Consider the following 27,467-nt stretch of genomic DNA (forward strand, 5'->3'; position numbering starts at 1 on the left):
GATTGATTTCATTAATTATAAAAAGTACGTCTTCAACTAAAGGAATATAATTAAGTTCCATGGTCACTCTTACATCCGTGGCAATGACACTGTCAGCCTTCTTGTCTTCTTCAATATTTTTTTTAATTACCGAACAACTATAGTGAAGGGAAAGACGGTGAACACAACAGCAGCGTCTGATGGATATTTTCTGCCCAGTCCATGGGGAGGCTGGGGCTCACTTTAGTCAGAATATGGGTGGACCCACAGTACATACTGCATGTCATGGAATTGCATAATGATTATGAACTCCAAATTAAGAATAATTAATTGATTAACTCCCTTATCTAAAGTATAATTTGCATTATGGGTTTAGTGGAAAGACCTTTACTGAAAGAAGGTATTTTTGTTTCCATAAGCTCATACTGGTTTTCATTGGTTGTTATCCAATTGTGTACATTTTTCTCTTGTCATGCAACGTTAATGGGTCTTTTTATTTTATTTGCTTTTTTTTACTCGTTGGCACAATAAATGAGCTGCTACTCAAATGAAATTCTTAAAGTGGATTAATATATCTGGAGTTAGTCCATCAGAGTTTTTTCTGAAAACGGTGTTCGTATCTTGATCGGATCTTTCCATAAATGGCCTACGAGACAGAAATAACTGTAACAGTTATTCTCATAACTGTAGAATTCAGACTTGTTAACGTATTTCTCGACCAATCAGAACAAAATAATCAACAATAGGTAGATCTAGATAGATACTGTAGTTGCCAGAAACATCCATGCATTTTCAAATAGCAAATACATTACAATTAAAAAAACTATAGCATTTCTTAAAACCCAAGGCATTAATATTCAAGTGCAGCATGATACTAACTGAGGTCCCCTATCAGACAGGGGTTGAAGCTAATCTTTTGATTATAGTGCTGAATTTTCTAGTAGCAGGTGAAATGAGTGATTTTCAGCCTTGGTGAGAAAGGAGTCAAAAGAAGGAGGAACAAAGGAAACATAACCTCAGAACAACAGGAGATCCATGCGTCCAAAGCAGAGTAACAACACCTCGCTGAGCATCCAAGCAGGGAGCATTGTGTGTGTGTGTGTGTGAGTGTGAGAATGCTTTGTGTTTGTCTGCTTTAGCATGTGTTTTGTGTGAGGGACAGAGTGCAAAGAGATTCAAAGAAAAACAGACGATGAGTGACGAAGAGGCAGCTGAGGTGGTGCTTGAAGTCGATGAAGTGCCTTCTCTCTGGTTGCCTGGGGAGGCGTGGGTGTAATAGATTAAACTAGTGTCTCGGGGCTCATCCCGCGGCTAACCCCGTCCTATTAAGAGCGGCATCGTGTGCCTTTCACAGTCACTCCACTCCACTGCAGTGTGGACAGGGCTGCTGGCAAGGCTCTCAGATGGCACTCCACTGTTGTGATCACGGGGGGGTGGGGGGGGGGGGGATGGAGATGCTCTGAGGCAGCCAAGGACACAGACCGTTGTGAGTGATGGCAGCACAATAAAGTGAGCATCCCCTCTCTCCACAGTGTTTGGACCCCCGGTATTCAGAGGGACATCAAATGGCTCTCTGGGGCATGTAAGCTTTTCCCGACTGATGATAAGCTCATTGTGTTCTGCGGCCAGTTCACTGCTTATGGCACAATGCTGGCTAGAGATCTTTAGCATTCTTCTGCATGGGCAAATCTTACTAAACTGTCAGTCAACGATGCACAGTGACCTTATAACAAATTCTCTCATTCACAACAGAGATATCAGTCATTATTGTTAATCTCAGAATCTCTGTGGATTTTATTTACATCCCAGATATACAAAGAGCTAAGCTTGCTGAGAACTATCAGAACTATCAGTAAAAGGCAAATCTTCAGCTTTTTGTTGCTCTGTGCGCTGTCCTGCAGGATCAAGAGGTGTGACCTCCCTTGAAGGGAACATCCTGGCATTGGGTAAATTGTTGTTTAGAGTGACATGATTGCTCAGTAGGTTTAGCAATATGTGATCATTGTGGGTAGCTTTGATTTTCTTTTCAGGTGTGGCAAAAGTCCACTTTCTTTACACTGAAGTAAAGCTTTCATGTATACAAAAAAAGGTCGTCGTACTGATAAAACACCTTTGTAAAAGTAATAGTTTAAAGTGTTTTTGTCCCATCCAGGTAGATTGGCTGTATTTTTCAAATGTTTTTGTCTTTGACGGAAAGGACTTGCAGCAAAGGACCAAGGTCGTATTCCTACCTATGGCCAATGCAACGAAGCCACTATAGCCTCCTTACATGGGACGTGCAGCATAAGTATCGCGCTATCTAGCGCCCTTGCTTGGCTTTTGAATTTCGGAAGGTGACACACGACGATATTTAATGAAATGAATCAATAATGCCCCTCAAATGTGTTAAAGCTTACTTAGTTAAACTTAGTTATGACACCATTGGAAATTAATACTCTATACTCTATATGATCATCTCGAATCATTTTTTAGGTCATGACCTACAAAATAAAACTAGAACATCAACAATGAGACTTACTATTTCTAAAATAGCTTTTTTATGACATCCATTGCCGCTGGGTAGTTGTCAGACAATAGAAGTGACACGGCAGGAACAGCTTCTGTTTATATTTTAAACAGCAAGTTGTCACAGTGAGTTTTATGTTTTACTCTAAAAGAAGGCAGGAGAGCTGTTCTCGGAAGAAAAGACTACTTACAAATGTGCAGGACACTGGCTCCCTGTTACTGCTTTCATCAAATTGAAAACCCTGCTGCTAGCTTACAAAACATAGCGTTGTAAACAACTCCTCCTTACCAAAACTCATCCAGGTCTACGCTCCCTCCCGCTTTACACACTACGACCTGCCAATGAAAGGCACCTGATTCAACCTTCACATCAGGCCCAGACAGTCTCTAACTCGACTCTTCTCCTCTATTAACCTCCAGTGGTGGAACAAACTACATAAACTCCATTCGAGTCTGATCACACCTTTAAGAAAAAGCTAAAGACTGTTGAAAAGAATGTTGGTTTTGTTTGATAATGTTAAGGTTAGTTTTGATGCTGATTTGGAACAGCTGTTGTGCTTTTCCTAGACTTCCTATTGGCGCCTTTGTGTCCCATTAGACATAAAGCTGTTTGCGTGCACATTTTGATCTTAGATCCTTGCTTATGTCTACTCTCTGACGTACGTCCCTTTGGATAAAAGCGTCTGCTAAGTGAACTGTAGAACTGTAGCGATAAGACTTCTGCTTTGTCCACAGGGGGCGCCACAATCTATGCAAATTGAAGGTTCCTCACAGGAGCTTTAAGTAACAAGCCTGTTTTGAAAATGGAAGGGATACAAAGGACATGCTACTCAGTAAAAATGTAAGGGGTAGAAGAAAAAGAATGTAAGGGGTAGAAGAAAAAGAAATACCTTAAAAAACCCACCTTAATTATATTAGTAAAAAAACATCTTTCCTGCGTTTACTCTCAGAGGATGAATCATGTGAAATGATTTAATGCTTCATAAGTAGAATTGTAAACACAAAACACTGGCTAAATGGCTTTGAGGCTGCTCTGCTTACTGCAGATTAAACATTTACAGTATTTTTCACCCTCTTTAATCTCCAGTCTCTTCAGGTAACACTTGTGTTCTGTGCAAACAAAGACGAGGAGTCTGCTAATGGCTGGCAGTGCGGAGATAATGAATTCTTCAAAGGGGAAAGGCTAGATTCACTCTCATCTGTTAGCAGGAAAAAACCATCCCCCCATATTAGCGGTCGAGTGTCGCTGAGATTTGAGAAGAGTATTGAACTCTGCTATCGTCACGCCGAACTGAACACTCAAACAAACTGAGAACACTGTTCAATATGCATATCATCCAGCATCTACCGTCCCCAAAATAACCAGCTTGCTGAGAGAAAAAAAACAAAAAAACAGCTACGACTAACTCTGTATACCATATAGAGAGAAGAAGCTGTGGGAGAGGAACCAGAAAGTGTCAGGTGAAAAACAGATTTCCTTTTTCTTGGGGTTGCTCTTATCATATCTCCCCATCAATCATCAACAAGCACACCCATTGTTCAGCATTTACACACGTGAATCTGATGATGTAAGGACTTTTCAACGCGTGTGAAGTATAAAAGTATACCAGAGGGACTGTGATGCCTTGATTAGTCCCTGGTTCTAAATTAACAAATTCCCTTGGAAAATAACGTGTTCAATTGGGGAGAAGAAAAAAAAAATCAGTTTCTTCAGTATCACTGCCAGTGCAATGAAGGTGCACATTTACATATCAAAGGGCGCAGCACCATGTCTAGAATTTCAAGTGTGTTCTGTTGTGATGTTGAAGAGCAGCAGCACTGACATGAGAGGAACTCGGTCTGTCCTCCTTACAAATTCCTCCGCTGATACACTTCCTTGTTGTGTCCATGGGAACCCACAAAAGGTGCATAACAACTGGAGCTTTAATGAGACACTTCAAACGTGTAATTGAACATGCATAGGTTCATGCAACTTGTTAAAGCATAATATATGTAGGGATATGGGTAATACTTACTCATACAGAACTGGCTCATAAGTAGGTCATGTGCTAGGAAGCTGAAAACACAGTCAGAGAATGAATGGACTTTTTTTTTTTTTTTTTTCTTTCCAGGAAATTTCCCCTATGGCCTCCTGATCTGATTTGATTCTCCCCAAGTCAGGCGTCGGCACATTAGCACGTCTTCTCATTAACTCCGAGTTTCTCATTACCCCCTCCTGGCCCCATTTTATTCCTGTTTAACAACAGATATCCCAGACATACTTGGACCATCGTGTGTCTCACACACATCTAAGAGGCTGTGAAGCTCTTAACATAGCTGCGTTGGACCCAAAACGGAATTTGTTAATTAATCCGTAACAGTTACATAGCTGTTAATTATATGGCTGTGCATGCATTATTCCATGGGTGTCAAAAAGACTTCTCACTTGGCCATCTGTTCAAAGAATAGGCCATGTTTCGTCTTTGTTCCTCGCATCTTTCTTTAACTTAATTAGCTACAACTAGAATGCTACAATAAGAATAGCCTTGTGAAACTGACCGAAAGGTGTTATAATAAGTTACATATTGCAATCAGTAATCAAGAAAACCACAGGAAATGTAGCTGAAACGACAGCACACTGAAGTCACCTCCATTCCATCTTTGTGGTATTCATTAGGAGCTCCTCCGAGGACCACTCTTTTACACATGTCTAAACACACACAGTGTTTAGACCCCATCAAGGGGGCATCCTATCCTGCTGTTAGCCTCTCTACCCTCCCGAGTACATGAAGGCATCACAATGGAGTAAAAACATTGGTTCCCAATAGTGACTCTTTCGACTCCCAAACAGCTCTTGATTTAGGATCTTTTGCGACCTCATTTTTTAGCTTAACTTTGTGTTCAGTGTTTTTATGAGAAGCCCTTTAATCGTTTGATTCTGTGCATTTCTGTGCACTACAAAAGCATTCTTACTGCTGTTCAGTGTTTTCATCAAATTGCACAAATGCAAAATAAATACAAAAAACTGTGAACAAATCCACACAACAGAACCAGAACTCTTTAATCAATCATCTGCTCTCTCACTCACATGCTGCCATGCTGGCCAATCAAAACAAAGTTATGCTATGAGCAGAGCTCGGGCTAACCTACTGTTGGAGATAAGCAGCGAAAGAAAAACTCTGCTCTCACTTGATGAGCATTGGTTCTTCTGATTCACTACAAAGCATTGGCTCTCTGAGCCACATCTTTTAATCCTGACAGATCACTAGTTCCCGACGAGGAGTCCAAGGGGGGGATGTCAAAGATCTCGGGGGGGACAAGGATTTGTCTTCTCTGAGGTCACAACTGGATTTGCACATATGAACTCAATTCATGATGTGCAACAACATGTTTGTTATACTAGTGTTTTTTGTAACAAGTGTGTTTGGGCTTTTTTTCTTCTTGGTGGTTTTCATTGAAAACAATTAAAATGAATGCACATTTTTGACAGCCATGTTGAGCTTCTTCTTGTGATTGTCTGGGGGGGGGGGGGCTCAGCTTCCAAATATACAAGTGTGGGGGCTCCAAGGAAACAAGGCTGAGAACTACTGGTCCAAAACATAGTAATTTAGAGCAATAACACTCAAACTTTTAGAGTCTTTGGCAGTGCGTATTAATGTCTAACTTCTTCTTGAGCCAGAGGGACAAGGCGAGAAAACAAGTTTGCTTCATGAATAGCCCCAAACCTCCAGCTGTCATTAAACCAGCCTCTTCTAACGTTGCTGAATCCAACGGCATCAAAGTGAAATTCCTCACACTCGAGTGTTTTAAATTTAGAAATTATCTGTGCTAAGTAATTTGTCAAATTGAACTCCAGGATACCAGCTGTGTGTTCTGATTTATGTCAAAAGTTTAAATCCAGTGTGTGAAGAGAGCATATCCCCATCACACTCCAAGAGTCCCTGTCTCGGACTGAGTGAGGATTACATGAAAATTAGACAGTTATAAAGGGGGAGAGTTTGGGCCTCTATCCTAATTGTGGTGACGCAGCATGTCGAGATGGAAAGCAGTGCTTCTGCTCTTCCCCAGTGAGACTCTGGCTAATGAGGCCTGGTGTACACCTCCTGCTGTCCACCTCCCCACCTGACACCTTCCTTCTTCCTCCTCCACCTGTGCAGATTTCAGCTGACGAATGTATGCCTGTCTACATGTTACGGTTCAGGCACTCCACAAACTGGCCTCTTATACGTTCTTCAGTTATTTGAAAGTAATTTGCCTCACTCTTCTCACACTGGTTTTGTTTACAAAAACTCCACTTAATGGGAATGTTTTGAGTACTTTTTGTTCCCCGCATTTAATCAGAGTCTGAAACTGACACTTTCTTTTTGTGGCCGATCCCAAGTAATTCGTGGAAACCAGCAGGAAGCTCAGTAAACCGAAATAATGATTGCTGTAAATTTTCGCCCACTTCTAAGTGTAGCTCGGCAGAGTATCTTTTAGTGTGATTGTAGAGATCAGCATTTGAATGACACCTGCAGTGAATTATTATTTTTTCGTATTTGCCGCTGTTTCTTCAGGGAGCCTGGACTGCTCTCGGTGTTGACACTTCTTGAAAGAGATTGAAAGGGACAGAGTGTATTTCCTGTTGAAGGATCTTATAGCTGTGCCCAGCCAGTTGCATCTGGCGCACTGTAATCAAACCAATCATGGTGGTTGATGGTCAATGATTGCTTTCAGATTGGCTTGCCTTCTCTTGCTCTCTCTCTCTTTTTTTTATCTTTTTACGGACACCTGCTGTAGCTGCAAGACTGTGAAACCATGGAGATGGAGGAGAGGCTGAAGGCTTGGGAAGCATCTGCCATCACTGTGAAATCAGGATCACACGGCCCCTTGGTCATTTCTGGTGGTTGGACTCTGATTATAAAACGATAATTCATGTGCATTTAATTTGGACAGATGACTGGTCGTGTTGATGTTGTTTCACACACACACTTTCTATTTCCAACAGCTCACCACCCCCTCATATTCACTGTCTCTTTACGTAAACACATTATGCAGCGCTATTACCAGCTGTTTTCACTTGGTGTCTCTCAGAACTACACGCCAGAGAGGTAAAAGTCCTGGGGCAGGAAGATAGCATTGCTGCCATAGTGCTAACATGTTAGTCAATTTGAAATACACAGAAAGGAATGTCTCTCATGTGACTGCAGGGCCAGCAGAGCGTGAACAACTGCAAGCTCGCCAAGAACGGTCCGTCACACATGAGCGGGCAGGAGACAGGCAGAAGTACGAGCACGGGTGTCACTGCTGTCGGATGTTTACACCTCAGCTTCAGAAACAGTGAGGATGCAGATTCCTCCTCTCGCCTTTTTTCACTAATTGACCCTGATCCAATGTGTCAGGGGCTTGAGGAGGTAGAACATATGAACCCCTGAGCTGTTGATGGGAGGACTCCTGTAACGGGGCGTATTTCTGCTGATCCAAGTAACTGCAGCTTGACTTCCTCACACTCAGGGGAGGCAGTAGAAACCCGGTCAGGACCTACTGTGTGTCTCTCAAGTAAGAAGTACCACTGTGCTATTGACTCCAATTGCAGCTCTTATTTTCACAACAAACATCACATGATATCTTCTCCGAGGTAGTGTATTTACACCTTTAGTTCTGCCATTCCGAGCAGTGCAAAACAATGGCATTTGAATGTGTTTTGAACAACAGCACGAGCATGTGATATCACACATGTGATGACAACTAATAGAAGTTACTCATCCTTGAAAATGTTAGAACATCAAAAATGAACTGAGGGCAAACTTGTCTTTGACGCTTATTTCATCCTTCAAGTGCTCTTAGCTCGCACAGGATCGACACGACAGAGAAAGTAAATTGCAGCAGGAGTGCTTACGTGTTCTAAAAAGTGATTAGAAAATGAACTCTAGCAATAAGTAACTATCTTTTTTTTCTCCTCCCTTTAGCCATTGGACTTTGAAACCAAGAAGGCGTATACATTCAAGGTAGATGCCTCCAATGCTCACCTGGATCCACGATTCCAAAGCTTTGGGGCCTTCAAAGACACGGCTACAGTGAAGATTAACGTGTTGGATGTGGACGAGCCTCCGGTGTTCAATAAGCCCTTCTATGTGATGGATGTGTACGAGGACACACCCGCGGGCACCATCATTGGAGCAGTGACGGCACAGGATCTGGACGCCAGCAGCAGTCCGGTCAGGTAAAGTTCTAAACTCCTGTGTCTAATATGTATACGCTTTTCAAGTATGTTTCTGTACATTGTGTCACACTTTGGTGTTGTTCTCATTTTTAAAAAAAAAGAAAGAAAGACAATTCATACCCTTTGCAATCATGTGTAATTAAACAGTTACGGATTTTTCCAATATATTTTTGCTTTCAATTTAACAGTCCTCTTAAGATCATACAAAATGACCCTGATATAAAAACTGATAGTAAACAAAGTAGGCCTGGATCTGAACCCAACATCTTCAGCTTCAGAGGATTTTCTATTGAACCAAATATCCTGCAAGGATAAAAAAGCTGAGGGGAGAAGTACTGTGATAGCACAGCCGCTGATTGAAGGTTTTAGAACCCTAATCCATTCATCAATGTCTCCAGTCTACATTCATCAATGTCATCATGGCTTTAATCTGGAGAGTATTGTCAGTTTTGCTCATCAGTTTGAGGACTAATCAATCTATGTAGAACATTTGACATTGTCATGTAAAATCCTGCTGGCGTCATCTCTTGGCGGGACACGGACGTGTTGGCGACGTTATGCAGAGGAGACAATATTATAACGTTATTAGTGGCTCTGGATTTGCATATCTGAAGCCGCTATCTGCACGCTGGAAATGAGAGTGAGGTCTGAACTTGTACGAGTGAGCATATGGGGTCTTACTTTAGTTTGACAATGACTGAACTTACATCATTAATTAATGTGATTCCTTCACAAGAAACTGGTATTTCTAATGCAGCTTTCAGTAAGTTCAGTTTTTACAGGTTGATTGTTTACAAAGTATTTACCTGCTAAGTTTTATTGAAAGCCTCTTTCAGCGACCATTCTCAATAAACAACATGTTCTTAAATCCTCTTTGTATATTTTTGTGTGTATTCATCACATTACTGAATTGAACAGCATGTTTGCTGCTGACCTCCTGCAGTATACCTCCACTTCAGAACTGATGAAGAGATGTTGCTCCACCAACGCCATTTTCAGATCTCCGTCAGGCATATTCTTTGCAAGGAGCAGGTGTATCTGCAGGGCCCTCACGTCCTTATATGGGCATTAGTGGGCGGATACCTATGCCATGTTTCAGGTGTCCTCCAGAGGGAAAGAGAGTGAATGTGATCAGATGGGACACCCTTACGCCGGTTCCCTACTGTCATTGCAAAAGTTGCTTCTTTATTCCAAAGTTTGTCATTCCGATGGGGCCCCACTACTGGTCTGGGGCCCCAAGCAGCTGTCTGTCTTACCTGTTAACAAGCAGCGGCCCTGTATCAAAGCTAATTAGGAACAACATGCTTTCACCTTATGAACACAAGGAGCTAAGAACACAGCTGTAAACAATTCATTTAAGAATACAAATGGTGAATCTGATGGAGTCTTCTTAGAAATATTCTTAAGAAAAAGAAAGAAAAGAAACATTTCCTGAAATTCCTAAGAAGGTATGGGTGGATGAGGCTCAATGTGATGTTTCTGTAACTCATCAAAAAGAAGGAGAACTCTGTTCAAACACTCAATCAGAAAACAACATTTATTATGTCCCCACTCAAGGGGAGCCTTGACACACCATGATATGTGACCCACACTCTTCCCACTCCCAAGAAAGCTGGCAGCACAGCCTAAGTCAGAAATAACACAGCAGTTTTATTGTCTTCAGAGCAGAGCAGTGCCCAAAAAGAACCGACAACAGTTACTGAGCCGGTCCTAATCTTTCCTTACTAAAACAAAGACAGTCATAAATGATAGTTCTGTCATGGCGGCTGCCAAATGACATTTCTCTGGCTTTGATAACTGTTAGAAATATTAAGCTCAGCAAAAAACATCAGGTTAACAATTTTAATAAATTCAGATATTTGAGAAGATATTGAAAATTCCAATAAAATGTCAAAGATTGTACCTATATTGGAGAAGTGTGAGTTAATGGTAGTTAGTTGTCATTGTGCATAATAAGGAATAAAGACTTTTTTTTCATTGACTTTATTAAGAGCAAATATCAAACTATTATTCATACTTGTAAATAAATAAGGGCATATGTGGTCAAGAGTGTTTCCTTATAGAGTGGCCAACTGTTTCCATGAAGCAGTTCCGAAAGCTGTTATTAGATGCCATTTTTGTTTTTGCACGGGATAATTAGGATGACTAACTGAACTTACTTAGTTGAAATGTTATAATTCGACATAAATCCTTATTAGATGAACTCTGGAGCAGCACATACACTGACTCTTGGTGTTGTTCGGCTTAGCAAAGGATGTAATCGAGACGACGACAAAATGGATGTATTATGTTTCGGTCACAAATCTTTGGTGCAGCATTTGCGGCTGTAATTGAAGTGAACTAAGATACACCCCAATGTCCTTTTTTACCCACATCCTGAGTTCTTTCTTTTTGTGTGTTAATGCCAAGACTGCACTATTTATCAATTTAGATGTTGGAGTAGGGTTAGATTAGACAAACAGAAGCGGTGTCTGCCGCTTTAAAAAATATTGAAAAATATTTGTTCAAACTCAATGAAACAGAACAGCTTATAAAAACTTTAACAGCAGTGGAGCTTAACAGAATAATTAAAAGAAACTTATCTCTGCATATTCTCTTTTGTTCTGTATTGCTTTAATGTTACATTAAAATGAATCCACTGTGTTTTCATCTCTATTGAATTGATTCCTACAGGACTCATCAAATAAAACTCAATTCATAGCGTATCAAAGTGTCCATAAAGTGAGATTCTAAATCATTTTACAAGGCGCCGCATGTTAGACTGTCCTCTGCTATTACCGGGTTGGACGTTCAAACATCACTTTTCTGTTTTATTGTCTGACCTGCTTGACTCAACTTCTGATTTATTCTCGGGGCGAGTCATTCCTTTTATTTCTCAATCTCGTTGCACAGACTAACACACACACACACACACACACACACACACACACAAGAACACAAACAATCCCATGTTGTATGATGAAACATGAGTGGTAGATAACAATAGACCGTCATTGACAAAGACAAAAGAAGTGCATTAATTCTTAAAAAATGCATAAGATCCATTTTGTCAAAATCTATCCCGGTAGTTATTTTTGCTTGACCACTTTGTGTTGGGTGTAATCGCATTTGGAAGATGTACCTCCAGGAATGGTAAAAATACCAGTTGCATGGATAGAGGTTGTTTTGTTATGAATATTTGATTCCAAAAGACAGCAAAACAATGGAAGAAGCAGAGATTTGTCCAACAAAACAAAACAAAAAAGCTAATGCCGTCCATTCTGTGGATCTCCACTTTGTCTCCGGCACTTTAAATATTCATCTGTACCACGGCTTACGTTGTTCATTTGTGTGCCTTCAGAAGACAGCCGTGCACTCTTCACTTCAAAACAAAAGACCCGGTGACCCATCATGCATAGGGAACTATGCTTTTTAGACTCGACTCAACTGATTCTGCTATTTAGCAGTATAGCACTGAGTTATCTGTAGCTGCAGGAAGCACAGAAGAGCATCATGAATACTGCATTGTAAGTCGAATCTAAAGAGCTTCCGAGAGTTACAAGGAGTTCTCAGGACTCGACCTATGGCCTCAGTCTTAAATGGTTATTCCACACATCATTACTAACTGAAACGCCACATTGGTCATACACTTCGAAATGTTTACTGCAGCAAAATCAACAAGTCTCAAGATCCATGACCATGAAATACAAAAATATATGCTCTTACTTTAACTTCTTTTACCTTGCGTATTGTGTGTAATTTCCTCCAGACTGAATCCAACTCATGGCTCAAAGTGAAAAGATAACACTTTAATTAATTTTCATATCTACACCTCTCAGTACCGACTTGGGCTTAAGGATACTCTTTAGATCTGCGATTCATTTTTTCACAGCTGTTGATGAGCTCTATTCTCCTTTCAGATAAGTCCAGATTGATCCAATTACAAGTGAAACTTTTCTGATTTTCCCTATCTCGCTTTCAAGTTACAAGAAAAGACGTTTCTGAAACGTTTCTCCCATTAATCTTTACATTTTTTGGGATGGGTCTTGTTGTCAAGCTCAAAGTAAATTTCACAACATCCACTCACTTTGAGTTCACCTGCGATATTCTATTAGGAGACTACTTTTAACCACTGGGCCAAACTGACAGTGAAACACTATGCTTTGGCAGCAGCTTGACTACACTACTAACACCCCCCCCCCCCCCCCCCCCCCCCCCCAAAAATAAAAAAAAAATGCATAATGCCCTGAGGGAAAATTGCTAACCATTGATCTTTTGAACTCTTGATGGGAGTTTTTGCTGTAATATTTATCAAAGAGACTCACACTAAACTTTTCTGACACATCCATGTTCTCGCCAAGGCTGCGTGTGCAACACAGTGTTAAAGGGAGGACGTAGACAAATTAAAATTGAAAGACGAAATTTAATGGAAGCAAAGCTTGCAAAAAAAGAGGATTCTACTTCATTTATTTTGTTGTCATACTAATTACTTTTTAAAAGATTGAGGGGTTTTAAGGTATGCTAGGACTGAGTGAGTCAAGTCCAGTTTTAGGCTCTGTAGTATTAAACACGTATGGGAAATATTAATGGGAAATAGTCTTATTGGGATGAAATAAAAAAAAAATAATGGCAGTAGTTTGGTGTTGAGCGGTTGTCCTTCATGTGTCTCAAACCCGGGAGAAATCAAGCATCTGTCCTTTGCAAGCGCTTGTAAGCAAGGCACCGTAACCCCCAACCCCTGACCTCATTGTGAAGGAGCATAAAAGACAGACAACATACTTTCTCCAGTGGGAACTCAACACAAAATTATTAATGAAAAATAGCCTTTAAAGATCAAAAAGCATGGCATGATGAATGGCGCTGTCAGTGGCATGCGGTTCACTTTGAGATCTCTTTTGTGTTTCGTAGTTTGCATTCAGAGCAACTGGCCAAGACCAAAGATGAATTTCTCGGAGAGGACGCCGCACCCTCTGTTCTCAGACAACCAACCAACATTTTATGCCTCTTGTAGTTCGCGCGGCCGTGAGAGATTGATACGGTCTCAGCAGTGCCTAAAATTCATTTATGTTCCCAAGAAAACCGTCTGCTCAGCATGGCCGAAGTACACGTGCCCCATTACTGGATTGGAATGTATGTGCGATCCTCAGCACATTTTCTGGAAATGACCATTCAGAATGAGTAATGAAGGCTGCGCCAACATTATATTACACCTAACTCATATACATGAGCCCGGAGGGGGAATCAGTGTGCTTTAATTCTCTAGTTTATGTTGGAAATGAGTGCCATTAAACACATATTTTCTTTCAGGTATTCCATCGACTGGAAGAGTGACTTGGACAGCTACTTTGACATTGATCCAGTGGAGGGCACGATTTCAACCAACGAACTCCTTGACAGGGAAAGCATCGCCCAGCACAATATCTCAATCGTGGCGACCAAACTTAGTGAGTATGACGACAAGATCAATGCTGTTTCACGCAGGTGGCGCTGTCCTTCCCCCGCCATAATCTGTGTGAAGGATTTAACACGCTCTAACTCAAGTCAATACTCAATCCCATTTTTTTGCTGGAAAGGTTTATTGGTGACTATAAACCATGATGGCTCCCCTGGAGGAATGTATCTTTAGGACATTGTCTCCTCCAGCATACCTCAGCTGTGTTTTCATTTTTAAGTGTCTCTCTCTTCTTTTTTTCTTTTTTTTCTTCTACACGTTTTATGACATTGGCATTGGAAGGGGAGCTCTCCCTGCTGGAGGCAACTTTTACTTACACCAATAAAAAACGTGAACCCTCCAGAGTCTTTTTTTACAACGAGCAGATGCAGCCGCATCACAGCATGTTGAGAGGAGCAGAGCTGTTGCTTTAAGACATGTCTTCAAGCTAATTATGTTTTTTTTTTGTTTTTTTTCTTATGAAGGAAGTGGGGCAAATTTCCGGATAAATAAGCAAATCCATCGTCATCAAGTCATCAAATCTGCTAAGAACCGTCAAAGTCATTATCCCAGAGGCAGGCGGGTGCTCAATCAAAATTACCCACGCTGTATATTCATTAGGACAGACTGTGAAATATGGGCTGTTAAAACTTGAATCATTGTCGCCTTGGAAACTGATATTACTCACTTCCCCTCAAGGTCATGGCACTGACATGCTAATTCTGCTTTCAATATGTGTGAGTGGTTCTTTGTGTGGCTCTTTTGTGCTGAGGAACTGCAGGATGAAGTAGAGTGAAAAGGGTTATATGGTTGTGGGGAGGATGTTGTGGGAGGTTGTGAGAGTTTTGCAAGTGTTAGATGTTCAGTCTATCATACAGTATATGAAGGAATCAAGCAGCATCTTGCCCTTGCCCACCTGAACTGGCTCTTTTTTTTTCCTTTCTTCCCCCAAGTCCGACTCTGATCCAGCCCTCTGCCCCTCGCTGGGACTGGTGTATCTCTGGAGACTATTTTAACCACCAGAGAAAAGAGAAAAATTCCCATCCAAAGCTAGTGTTAAAAAATAATGGCTGGGCTGCTGCAGCAGGGATAGAGATAAACCCCAGACCCCTGGAGTGTGCATCCCAACTTGTGAGTTCAAATCTGTTCCTGACCTTGAGTGATATTTGGCAGAACTTGGTGTTCTGGGTAGTTCTGGAAAGCTGTTACGGCTCCTCAGTGATGCATTCTATTATCGTCGGGATGGTTTCTGTCTGTTATTTGGTTTTAAGCCATGAAGAGCGGCAATAAGTACTGTAGCTAGAGACCTTCAGTGCCAATAGAAGTTATTCAATGTATGAGGAGAGGTCGTATACAGAAATAAAATTCCCTGACTTTTCAACAAATCTTCAGCTTCACTTGGACGTGCACAGCAATTTTACATCGACAGAAAATTATTGCAGACCTCCATATTTGACCCGCGACTGCATCTGTGTGTCCTTGCAGCTAATGCTTTTGAACATTTATCCACCCACACCTTTTATTCTCCATTTCAATGAGGGAACTATCCAACAATACAAGTTGTCGGATGACATTTTCCCTGAATAAAAGGAACCTTTTCCTCTGAAATGATTTGCATTCCCACACCTGAGTTGGAGACTTTTTACTTGACAAAGCCTCAGAGATTTGTCCGGTCATTGCCAGACACTGCAGTCATGCAGCAAAAATGAGAGCAGTGTCTGCGGCTCCCCTGGGACACAGCACACAGCAGAAGGCGTGCTAAATAAGAGCCAGGGCTAGATTAACGGTTTCGCTTTTTGGCATTTAAGCCCAGTGGCAATTTTTAGAAGTCAAAGAGAGGAGAAGATCTATTAAATGCAATAATAACCTTGGCGGGAAGCAATAGGATAGCGCACTTCTTATCTTTTTACAGCCGGTGAGTTAAGTTTCACACTCGTGTGGAGGTTGGTGTTGTTGGTTTGCTTACTTATTCCGTCTTCAGTGGCACTTTTAACAGATTGTCGTCTTTCCGTCCTGTTCTGGAGCAAATTTTATAGACGTGTGGTTGATTGCTTGCAAAGATGGAGTTTTTTTTTTTATTAAAATGGCCTTAATTAAAAAAAAGTAATATCTAGTAGAAAAGCACTATAAAGCACTATAAAGCAGACAACCAGCCAAGCATTCTGTAGCAAGACAGGCTTCTGTTTCAATAAAATAAATAGAGCAGTTGTTATGGGGCTGAAATGCTGACACTAGTCAGATTTGAAAAGAGCCATTATACCATTGCTCCATCTAGTGGGCTGTAAGATATATCACTGATGACATGCTGTGAGGAAGTCAGCAGTTATGAAGATTAGTTTTCTGGATGATTTGAGCCAGAAACGATAAAGCCCTTTGCATTCAGAAGTCTGGGACTTTCAGGACACATTTTCATTCTTTTAGAGGATTTGAAGTAACTTTTTTAAAAGGCCAATGAACTCAGCCCCTCCGTGCCAGAAAAGATCAGTGTTTTCGCTGGGTGAGCATCAATGTTAGTAGTTCAGTCAGTGCAAAGCAGAAAATCCCATGGTCGGTGTCATTTTTACCTCAGTGGGAAGATTGCTTTTTCCGTCAAGGTCAGACACAGGTTAGTAACAGAGCTGTGGCCGCTTCTCCAATCCCCTTGAGACTACTCTACAGATCTCCGCACTACCCTCCGCATCCCTCTAAAACACCCTCCCACCTGCACACCTACGCAGCCCAACACACAGTGGTACTCGCACCAACACAAGAACACAAAGCCCCCCCCACCCCCCTCTGCAGAGTGAAGCCTATTCCCAAATCAAATCCACAAAGTTTACCTTACTTTGGCTTTCACACCAAAAGCAACATTTCCCCGTTGTGCCTCTGCAGTGAGAAAACATGTAACAACCGACGCCGAGATTCACGGCAGACTTTCTCAAGGGGACTTTCACATTATAATTAATATGGGTCGCACATCATATAGCTAATAGAACTTTTGGAAAAAAATGAAAAGAAAGTATCCTCTCTGCAGAGCCATATTGTGAGGCTTACCTTATTTGCAGACTGCACTTGGGATGCATTTCCTCTTTTTTTTGTTTTGTAAAGTAATTTTCCTTTTCATCATCAATCAAAAGCGCCATAAAACAGCAGTGTCCAAGTTCAATTTATGCACCAACGTGTTCCAGACACATCAATGATTTTCTAGCAGACGCATTTAACCAGCCTGACCAAGAGTGGGCGAGCGGTTAGGGGCTTAAGCATCTGCTGAAGGACAGACCGACTAGACACCTGGGCAGCCACTTTAAGCTTTTGGCTATGCTACTGCAACAACCCTTTTATGCTTTGACTCATGATATGATGGCAGTACTTAAGAAATCCACAGGATGTCAGTGCTGTGAAAAAAAACTCTTTATTTTGTAATAGTCTCTGTATTTTATCAACATTTTCCAGGACTGAGTGCACATTTTTCACATCGTTTCAACACCTCTTTGTTGTGTTTTTCTTCTTCAGATAGTCCAGTTCTGACCAGCCGCGTGGCCGTCACTGTCCACGTGCTCGACATCAACGAGTTCCCGCCTGAACTTGCCAGCCCGTACGAGACCTTTGTGTGTGAGAATGCCAAAGCAGGACAGGTGGGTTCACATTTCCTGTCCTTACACTGCCTCCTTTGCCCGTGTTAAGATGTGTGATTTATATACAAGTTGACAACTGTTGATTGCAGTGTTGTTTTCTTTCCATGGAGCTTATGCGGCCTTAAGGTGGTAATTGAATACTATCTTAAGGTGTTAAATTGAATGTGAAAGGTGTGTATTCAGAGGCACTGCTTACACCTACAGGCTGAAATAAAAGCCAATTTGTGGCGTGCGGAGATACACTTTAGAGGTGTTTGCCTGCTTTTTTGGAGCACCATCTTGCTTTAAAAAAAAAAAAAAAACATTTAGCCTTCAAATTGATACCGAAGAGAAGATTTGTTTCCTGTGTTTCACTCAAGGTGACTTGAATCAAACCTTTCATTTCAAGGGGATTCGCAGAGAACCCTCCAGTGCAGAAAAGGAATCGAAATCTTCAGCTGATTGTGTCACAGAGTTCGATCCAGCAGGAGAAGCAATCATAAAGCGCAGCAACACTTTGCATATCAGCGTCCTCGAGTACATTTCAGATGATGTATTTGAGATGCAGTGGAGAATTGGCCCGGGCGCATTGTAAACCACCTGTGCCTGTAAATTAGCCCATTAACCAGCATCTATATGCAGTTAGCGTGCGGAGGGAAACAGCTTCTTTGGCAGTCTATCAAATTGCTGCAGACTCCTCATCACATTGGAGGATGGTTCGCCGTTCCTCAGGCCCCGTTGCAATCAAAACAACGGCTGTGCCCTGCATTTGAAGGCATCACTGTCTTCCCGACATGAAGGTCGGATTAGATTTTTGCACGTTTTTCGCCTTCAAAAACCGAGGCGAGAGGTTTGATGCAATGTGGCGGTTCCTACTACTGTTTGGAATAGACATAGTTTATTATCAATGAATAGGAACAATTATGCTTTCTCACTCAGCGTGTGTGCATTTTGCCATTTGGATGGAGGTCTTGATAGAATGATGATGCCTTTACACCATTTGGATGCAGTTAGCTGAAGCTTAAGCTAGCTATTAACTACTATTAGCTGGTGCCAATTTGGTGGTTAGAATTCTTTTTTAGGGACATGCTGCAAACTCGTGGAAATTTAAAGAGCAGCCGATAGACAAACAAACTTTTAGTTGTAGCTATTATGCACCTTTCCCCCCCTTTTTTTAATCACATCTGATGTCATCATTGCAATGCTGCACAGTGTTTTAACACATCTCACATTTTTTCAAGACGTGCTGGCAGTTGCAAATATTAAGGCATTTTATTCAAATACTTGAAGAATGACTATTTCTGTCTCTAAGAAATACAAAGTTTGAAGGGATTTAAATTATCAGGCAATCTTTTACACCCTGCACTCTGTACCGTTCAGATCTTTCCTAAAGCAAACCTGATGAGAATCATTAAAAAATAAAGTGATAAGGGTTAATTGTGGGGCGTTCGCAGCATAGTAGAATGCGGGAAAGGAGCCACCCAGGTTCGTCGGATTCGAACCTGGGTGGCCCCTTTCCCGCATGTCCTTCCTTATTTTTTCTCTCTACCTGATTTCCACCTTTACTGTCCTGTCTCTACAACAAAAGGCAATAAAAGCCCAACAATAAATCCCCAAAAAGGGAATGCTATTCTGGCTTCCAACATATTCACAAAAGTACCGAAAGATGAAAAAAGTTGAGTTAAACTTTAAATCCGTAATTTTCAAAAGGCTTGACATTTATAGTCTTATATTCAGATCATCAGCAATCACCTTCACTCCTCTCCTGTCAACCTACTCCCCCCCCCCCCCTCCCCCCCAGCGCAGAAGTTACACTCTGCTACAGGGTTTCCACAGCATGATTCCAGCAGGTGTTGCACACAGCTGGTAGACGATAAAGAATTGCAGATCCTCTCGTGTAAAATCCATCACACGTCTCTCTGCTGTAATTATCTGCACTCACACTGCTGAAAAAAACCCCAAAACATACAAACCACTTGTTTTTGGAGTGTCTCGCGCTGCGGCACAACTTCCCATGGAATTAATTTATAAACAGGATAAAGCCGAGCAAGAGATGCGGCAGAGTATTTTCTTGTAAACTCAACCTCAAACTAAGAGGAGCAAACAAGAACGATCTGGGATGTGGCAAAGTAATAAAGTCAAATATTTTATTATTTTATTATGAACTGCAATCTGAGTCCTGACTGGTCAACTTGTCAAGTGTGAAATGAGAAAAAGCAACCACAAAAGACTCATGAAACAGGAATATTCACCAGTGTAGAGCTCTGTGTATTAAATAGACTTAATAACCAAAGGGCCATAATGTGTTCTTGCTATTTAATGTTCCCCCTGCTGCTTTGTATAATGCCACATTCAAATGCTATCCCACTTTATCAGTTGGCTATGCTTGCATTATTACACGTACACATCCAGCATTTAGCCCACACTCTTATCTAGCTAAATGCACAATGCAGCCAAGTGCCAAATGCAGTGTACACTTAAAGCCATTTAACATGTACAAAAAGCTACTGTAATGAGCAGCTGCAGTCACCATGACCACACTTATGATAGAGGAGAGGTGGGAGACACTTCTGAGCACATAAACGAAGCTTTTTAGTTTTTTTACACGGCTAATTATAATTATTACTGCTGTACCAAGAAAAAAAACAACTGAATTGCTTTTAAATGGCAAATAGTGATATTTGTGCTCTGAAGCTGAAGAAGGAAAGTCTCATTTAGAAACTGTTCTACTGGAAAAGAAACCATTAAACAGATAATATTGTTGTAAGCGTCAAAGTAAAGTTCATACATATATTTAGGTTCAAGTTAAAATAAGTTTACAACATTTATACAGTGTACGTCTTACACATTTGAGTTTACAAAGTTTTTGTGCACGGCCTATAGAAACATTCCATAAAAAATAAATCAATTTTATGGTGAGCCAACAATGCATATCACCTGTATATTCCTTCGGTTTGTCAAGCACAATCACAGGGCACACATAGGCTTGTAACATACGAACACATTAACTGATTCATATTGACACATTTACTAGTTTTAATATTCTGTGACCAGAATATTGAATCCACCTCTGTGCTCGTCATAATGTTTTGCCTTGAGTTTATTCATCCCGGCATCTGATTGGCTAACGAGGGACATGTGAAGATTAACAAGGAATTGTTGTTGGACGGAAGCAGAATCATTGCGACTGACAGTAAAGTTATCCGTCTCTATCCCGCTGTTCTTCCGAAGTAGAGTGATCCATCCAGCACACATGGAACCCTCACATCACAAAGAGCAATTACTTCACAGCTGTAGGATTAAAAAAAACAAAAAAAAAAAACATGACGTGTATAGAAAAGCACTAGGAAAGAAGAATCTCTGCAGCTGCTACAAACTCACATCAGTGTTTAAAGGACGGAGCTCGCTATTTGTTATTTTTGCCAGTTCTTTAGTGCAAATGCAAACATAACCAATCCAGTGCTCCCACTATGTTGATGGACAGAGGTGCCTGAATGGATAACGTTGTATTAGAAATGGTCATTGCAACATGACAGCAACAATGCGTTTTGCGTTTTTTATGTGGACAAAGATGTTTTGAACTTACTGTGTGTGGACAGGATTATTATTATTATTATTATTGTTATTATTATTATTTTTAAATATGTGCCTACGTGTGGACAAGGCCCAAAAGACAACTCAGGACTGTAACAGCAACAATACACACAAGAACATAGAGAAAGGATAAGAAACAACATAATAAAACACGAAACACTGAAGACTAAACTAAGAAACGTTCAAATAAAGTCACACGAAAGGGAGAGGAAAACAAAAAACAGCGAAAAACAAGACAAAACAAAACAAGAAAGAAAATCTCAACTCTGTAAATATTCAAAAAACAAAACTAAACAAGACCACATCATGACATCTGCACCTTGATTTTATCTACTCTTCCGCTTTGAAAACCTGCAAAACACACCTTATTAAAAATAAAATACTTTGCATTGTGATAATGATGAGATCGAGGCCATTATTTTAGACACAGAAAATACAGTAGTCAAGTGTATGTGTGTTTTGTTGCTAGATTTAGTCATTATCACACCAGTTTGGACGCTTGATATCAATATTAATTGTGTGAAGTATACAGCTGCTGTGGTGAGCAGAACAGATCCCTCATCACACCTAATGTCAGCTTTACTCCCCTGCAGGGAATTCTATTCAGATACTGCGAGGGGAGGAAGAGGGACAGCAACATAATCAGGGTGATAAAACAAAGCAGAAGGGCTAGTTAGCGGCTCCTGCATCAGGAGCATAAGGTCGGAAGCGAGTCAAACTCAGGGAGCGAAGCAAAGCAGACACCCTGTGCAGCTGATCTGGCAGTGCAGTCACACTAAGACAAAGCTCTGAGAGGGTTGGGGGAATAGTGGAAAGCTAAAAGACAGTCAGTCGTCTGGTACAGAGGAGGCTTTTTGCTTTGGGTCCGAGTTACAAAGGAGAGTGAATCCGCACAGTCTGTGTCTCGCAGGGTGGAAGGACAAAGAAGACAAACAGTTAGTCTTTGAGGCGTTGTTTCCGTGAACTCTTACACATTTTCTTATCAAACTCTGCAGGAAGTTTAACAAGATTTTGCATTGAATAAATGTTATTTTTAATTATTTTCTTGTGTTATTTTAGAGAGTAACAAGATGGACTATAAATTAAAACAAAACTGGTTTCCATTCATGACCCCTAAGAAAAAGCTCCAGCCGTTTTAAATGAACTAAATCCATCACACTCTGTGTTGAGGTGATCTGGAATTTTCTAGCAGTTATTAATCAAGAACTCAGCAGCTGTATCCTCAAGTACCCAGAGAACAATTCACTGCCTTGTTTCAGTACTGACAGCTCTGTCATGCAGTCAGGTCAGGGCAAGTTGACACTTCTGTTCAATACTTTATAACTAACTTTTTTTTTTTTCTGCCAGAAAAAAATGACCTTGAGTTGAGTTGTAGAGTTAGATTTTGTATTCATATTAAGAGTTCTTATGGAAACAACAACTCCGACAAAACCTTCAAGTTTTAGAAATCCTCACACAACTCTCAGCCAGTAAAGCTGTCAAAAAATAAAAAGGGGGGGGGGGGGAAGAAGACCACTTTTTGAACACTACCGAGGTGCCCTTGAGCAAGGCACGAACCACCACCACCACAACTACCACCACCAGCTCAGGGGCACCTGCAGTAGTGGGCACTCACTCTCTCTCCTTTAATGCATGTCCACAGGTCTTGTTTTTGATTCAGGCCTATGTGTGAGAAGCATGTCTCTGGAATAACAGCGTGTAAAAATCCAAATTTCCCCCCAGGGATGAATAAAGTATATAAAATCCATCTCATGTCAACCCTCGTGTTACCTATAAAAGCACTTACATCTTCTTTTTATCCTCTGGGTCAATTTGACCCAAGCAATTTAAACCTCCAGAAAATAATTATACTTGTTTTTGCCCAAGTTTATGTGTCAAGTACTTTGTTTGTTGAATACCTAAATAACCGCTTTACGTGAAACAACTTAATTTAAGTTTACCCAGTTGTCCATTTTAAATCAGCAAAAGTCATTAAATATGAAGCGAAAAAGGGTTAGGACTAGCATAGGTTATTTAGAGAAGTTAAACATTGAATGGGGTCAAATTGACCCTGAAGATAATAAGAGGGAATAAGCACACCCATGGGTGCGAACAGACGTTTAAAAAAGGAAAGACACTTGTACTGGACACCCCAGCAAATATGTAAATGCACTCAAACTGCTGTTCTATTCGTAATCAGTGAATACAGTTTTAGTATTCTTTTTTTTTTTTTTTTTTTTAACAGGTGATTCAAACTTTCAGCGCAAAGGACCAAGATCTACCGAGTGCAGGACAACAGTTCTCCTTCAAATTACCAAAGGAAGATGTAAAAAACAAGAATTTCACCATCCGAGACTTTGGAAGTAAGTGTTCACCTCTGTTTGTTGACGTGACAGATAAACGCACATATAACACATTCTGAGCAGCCTTGGCCTAGACACACTATCACAATCGTTGCAGCTGCATCTTCTAAACGACAGAAACAAGATGGTGGTTCTTTAAACCTGACAAATGAGTACAATTAGGGATTATGGATGGTAAGGGTATGGTGCTTGCAATCAATTGCAGTTTGTCAGAAAAGGAGCAGATGGTAAATTAATGAGTTTTCATGAAATAAGATGGGACTAATTTGTGATATTATGTACTTTATGTATGTGAGTGATAGCTGTTGAAACGAAGAAGTTCTGTACTGATGGCTGGGGGAAATTGTGTAAAATTACAGTTGGATTACGCCAAAAACTGTATATCTTATGGTTAAAAAAAACCCAAAAGAAACATTGCTGAGGTTTAGAAGGGGGACATCCAACATCCTAAAATGACGTGTTTTTTTTTAAATATGGATCAGCATAATAGATTTACTTTAAAAGAAATAAGGAAACCCAATGCATCAATCATATTAGCATATTCATGTAGCACCAGTATCTATCTGCATTATGTAGAGAACACAAAACAGACAATACCGAACAACGAAGGGTATGTAGAAAGCACTATCTACTTAAACTGCACAACAGTCAAAACACAGAGGCATGGGATCTATAAATAGAATAAATAATCCAGCAATTACAGGGGGAGATTTAAAAAATAAGTCAGATACTTAATCTCCATACTCCCCTTTTAAAAAGCTTTTCATCTTGTCCTTAACTTTACAAATAGTTTAGTCTGAAGTGCAACAGAAAGCTGCAATGCGAGCAACACATTTCATCCTATCCACTTAGGAACTCCTTAAAAACGAGATGGCACTTCTCAAAAGGGCTTTTCCTATGAGAAATAAAATACAAAAAATCAATTGTGTGCTACCTTTTAAAGCAATGTTGCAAAGTTAATTCTTGGTTCCTTTTTCCCCCCTCTTTTTTAGGAGCTTGGAAATAGTCCTCAAGAACAATTATCAGCCAGTTGAAAAGTTTGTAGTTTAAATCTCCTAAGACAGGCACGTCTCAGGACTAAAAATAACCCTCACACATGCAGTCAGATGTGTCTTGTGATCAGGCGTATATGACACTTTGCAGCGTGCAGCGGCCGAACCCTTTGAAGTCTCAGCAGAAAGACGGGTAATGAGAAGTGGGACATGGCAGGGATGAGGACGGGGGGTGGGGGTGGGGGGGACAAATGCATTCACCATCCTTGACAAACCCAGGTCCGAACCTCTGATCGGGATTTTAATTCTTGGACACACCGTCTTGCAGTTTCCCAGGCTGCCAGAGGCCTCTGCAAAGCACACTCTCTCTCTGTATACAGAATGAGATCTGATAGGCGGGGACAGAAGATACAAACACCACGGCCACTGCGGACAGGTTTGGGCAAGAGAAAGAGAGAGATAGAGGGAGAGCATACACAATCACAGTTGTGCACAACATGCAAGGTGTGCACAACATGCAAGGTGTGCTAAAACGCCTGACCTGCTGTCAAGAAAAAGGGCCAGGCCTCGTCAATGGAACAAACCCGGCTCGACAGGGGGTCAGACAGACTAGCTGCAACAGACAGAAGCAGGCAGGTCCAATCTGACATTCTCTCCCTCTCTCTCTTATATACATTACCATCTACTATTTGTCTTATCTCATTTCTAAGCTGCTCTTTTTTCTCCTGAGTGACGCTGCCTGCACGAAGAGATAACAAACTAACAACAGATCCCAACAGTGTAGGGAGACAGAGGATACTGTTTTAGGGAATGATGTCCAGGGTGTGGTAAGTATGCGGTGTAAAATGGCGAAAGGCTTTGATAAGACAACTTTGATACATTGCCGATTCTTCTCACACGCGGGGAGGATTCGACATCAAACGTAAAGAGTTATCAGACATTAAAAAAAAGTTGTATCTATCTTCTGATTCTTGGACCTCCACATTTGTTCTGAGGTTCACAGAGTTTCTGATTGATGTGAGGTTATAGCAACTCGAATATTTTTCTCCCACTTTGGTCAGAACATCATCAAACCTGTAGAGATCAAGGGATAAGCACTCTCTGCTCTACTTCAGTCAGATTTTAAAAGATTCTTTTAAAGTAAGACCACATACCGCTTCAAAACAGCTGCTTTGAAGCTTTTTCTCTTTGATATTGTTTTGTTTTTTGATGGCTGATTGCTGAAGTTTTCTTCCCCCTCTTTTAGACAACACAGCTGGGATTGTGACAAAGCGTAGTGGCTTTCGGCGGCGCTTGCAGGAGATCTACCTCCTCCCCGTGGTGATTGACGATAATGGCTACCCACCCAAAAGCAGCACAGGCACGCTGACCATCCGTGTGTGTGGATGTGAATCTGATGGTTCCCTGCTAACGTGCAGCGCTGAGGCCATCTTTCTCCCCGTGGGCCTCAGCACAGGAGCTCTGATCGCCATCCTTCTATGTATCATCATCCTGTTAGGTGAGACTTGTTGTCTTCTAGCTTGTAAACATTCTTCAGTTTAGCACCAGTGTCATTCATAATCACTTAAGAAGTGGCGGATGGTTTATGTGTTGCAGTGATGCTACAGCCCCTGATCTTTTACACTTTTTAAAATAAGGGAGATGTTATATCCCAGTATAGGCTGTGGTTGATCATGGTTATTTAAAACAAGTTTTGAAATACTCTCAGTGTATCAAATTGAAATGCAAAGAAAGCAACAAAACCCAGTTTGTACATTTAGCATTTTCGGGTGGCACCAGGGATGGCCACAGGACCCAGCAAACCTTCATCCTTCCCTACTATTCAACATAAAAACTACCTGAGCCCTCCAGCTCAACGTAATGCACATGGAGTTTCACACTTTATATTAATCTAGCCCAATGTTGCCTCACACCAAACCTGACCCGAACAAACAGTATGCTTAGCTGACTGTTTCTGCAAGAGAATAAATAACAATGAACAGCCTGCAAAGTTGAAATATCTGGCATAGATGTTTACGATTTTCCTCAAGTGACAGTTTTTAAGTCAGATCGCAAATTGTGACTATAAATAAACGACGTGTTTACATGTTTTGAATGCAGCGTAGAGATGGGACAGACATTTCATAGCGTTACTAAATGTTAAGCGCTAATCTTTTCACCAATTTTCAGCGACTATCTGTGGGATAGCATATAAAGAGAATGATTAATTGCATTTTATTAATTTTGTGTATATCAGTATTAGTAAATTAAGCTGAAAGTGCTTTACAATGAGGGCAGTAAAAGCCCGTTAAAAAAGACAATATAGAACATTAAAACGAGGGAAGAGTACCATAATCGTTCGTAAGAAAAACATTTGGACAATAATAGTAAAATGTCTGTATGTCCTGTATGTAAGATGAAGAATAATAAAAAAAACAGAAGCACATAAAGAATATCAAAATCAAACAACTTCAACTGAATTAAAGAGAAAAAATAATCAAAAGGATTTCAAAATGTGAGATTAACAAGACAGGTTCAACAAGACATTTTCACTTACTATCACCCATAGTGCTGTATTTTCATTGGCTGTCTTTAAAATCATTGTAAAGTCATGTTAACATCGTAAGTGTAATGTGACTGCAAAGAGAAAGATCTATATCTGTTTTTTGCCTCTCTTTTTTTTTTTCGATACCTGACTCGTAACAGGGTGAGCTGAGTGTCAGACCTGGCTGGGCATATGTCCAGCAGTGTCTACAGTAAATTATGTAACGCAATATGACTTTGGACATTCAATGAGACGTTAAAGATTGGAGGGAGGTACGCTTAGCTCTATAAACTAAATCCAATCTTTGCCGCTCTGTGGCCTCTTCCCAGGCTACAGCTTTTACACTT

General features: G+C 40.8%; 2 protein-coding genes across 4 annotated transcripts in view; one reads left to right on the top strand and one right to left on the bottom strand.

Moving 5' to 3' along the window:
* LOC306835356 (SUN domain-containing protein 2-like) overlaps positions 1-27,467 on the bottom strand; it is a 355,711-nt gene that overhangs the window by 154,678 nt on the left and 173,566 nt on the right. The gene's annotated exons all lie outside the window — the stretch shown is intronic.
* LOC306835353 (cadherin-12-like) overlaps positions 1-27,467 on the top strand; it is a 118,153-nt gene that overhangs the window by 86,672 nt on the left and 4,014 nt on the right. For all 3 annotated transcript variants that reach the window (XM_079361831.1, XM_079361832.1, XM_079361833.1), the window contains 5 exons: positions 8,412-8,665; positions 13,952-14,088; positions 17,568-17,689; positions 23,487-23,604; positions 25,843-26,094. In XM_079361831.1, coding sequence (XP_079217957.1) covers positions 8,412-8,665; positions 13,952-14,088; positions 17,568-17,689; positions 23,487-23,604; positions 25,843-26,094 — 883 coding nt within the window. The remainder of the gene's footprint in view (positions 1-8,411; positions 8,666-13,951; positions 14,089-17,567; positions 17,690-23,486; positions 23,605-25,842; positions 26,095-27,467) is intronic.

Source organism: Symphodus melops (genome assembly GCF_947650265.1).
Source record: "Symphodus melops genome assembly, chromosome: 14".
NCBI lineage: Eukaryota > Metazoa > Chordata > Actinopteri > Labriformes > Labridae > Symphodus > Symphodus melops.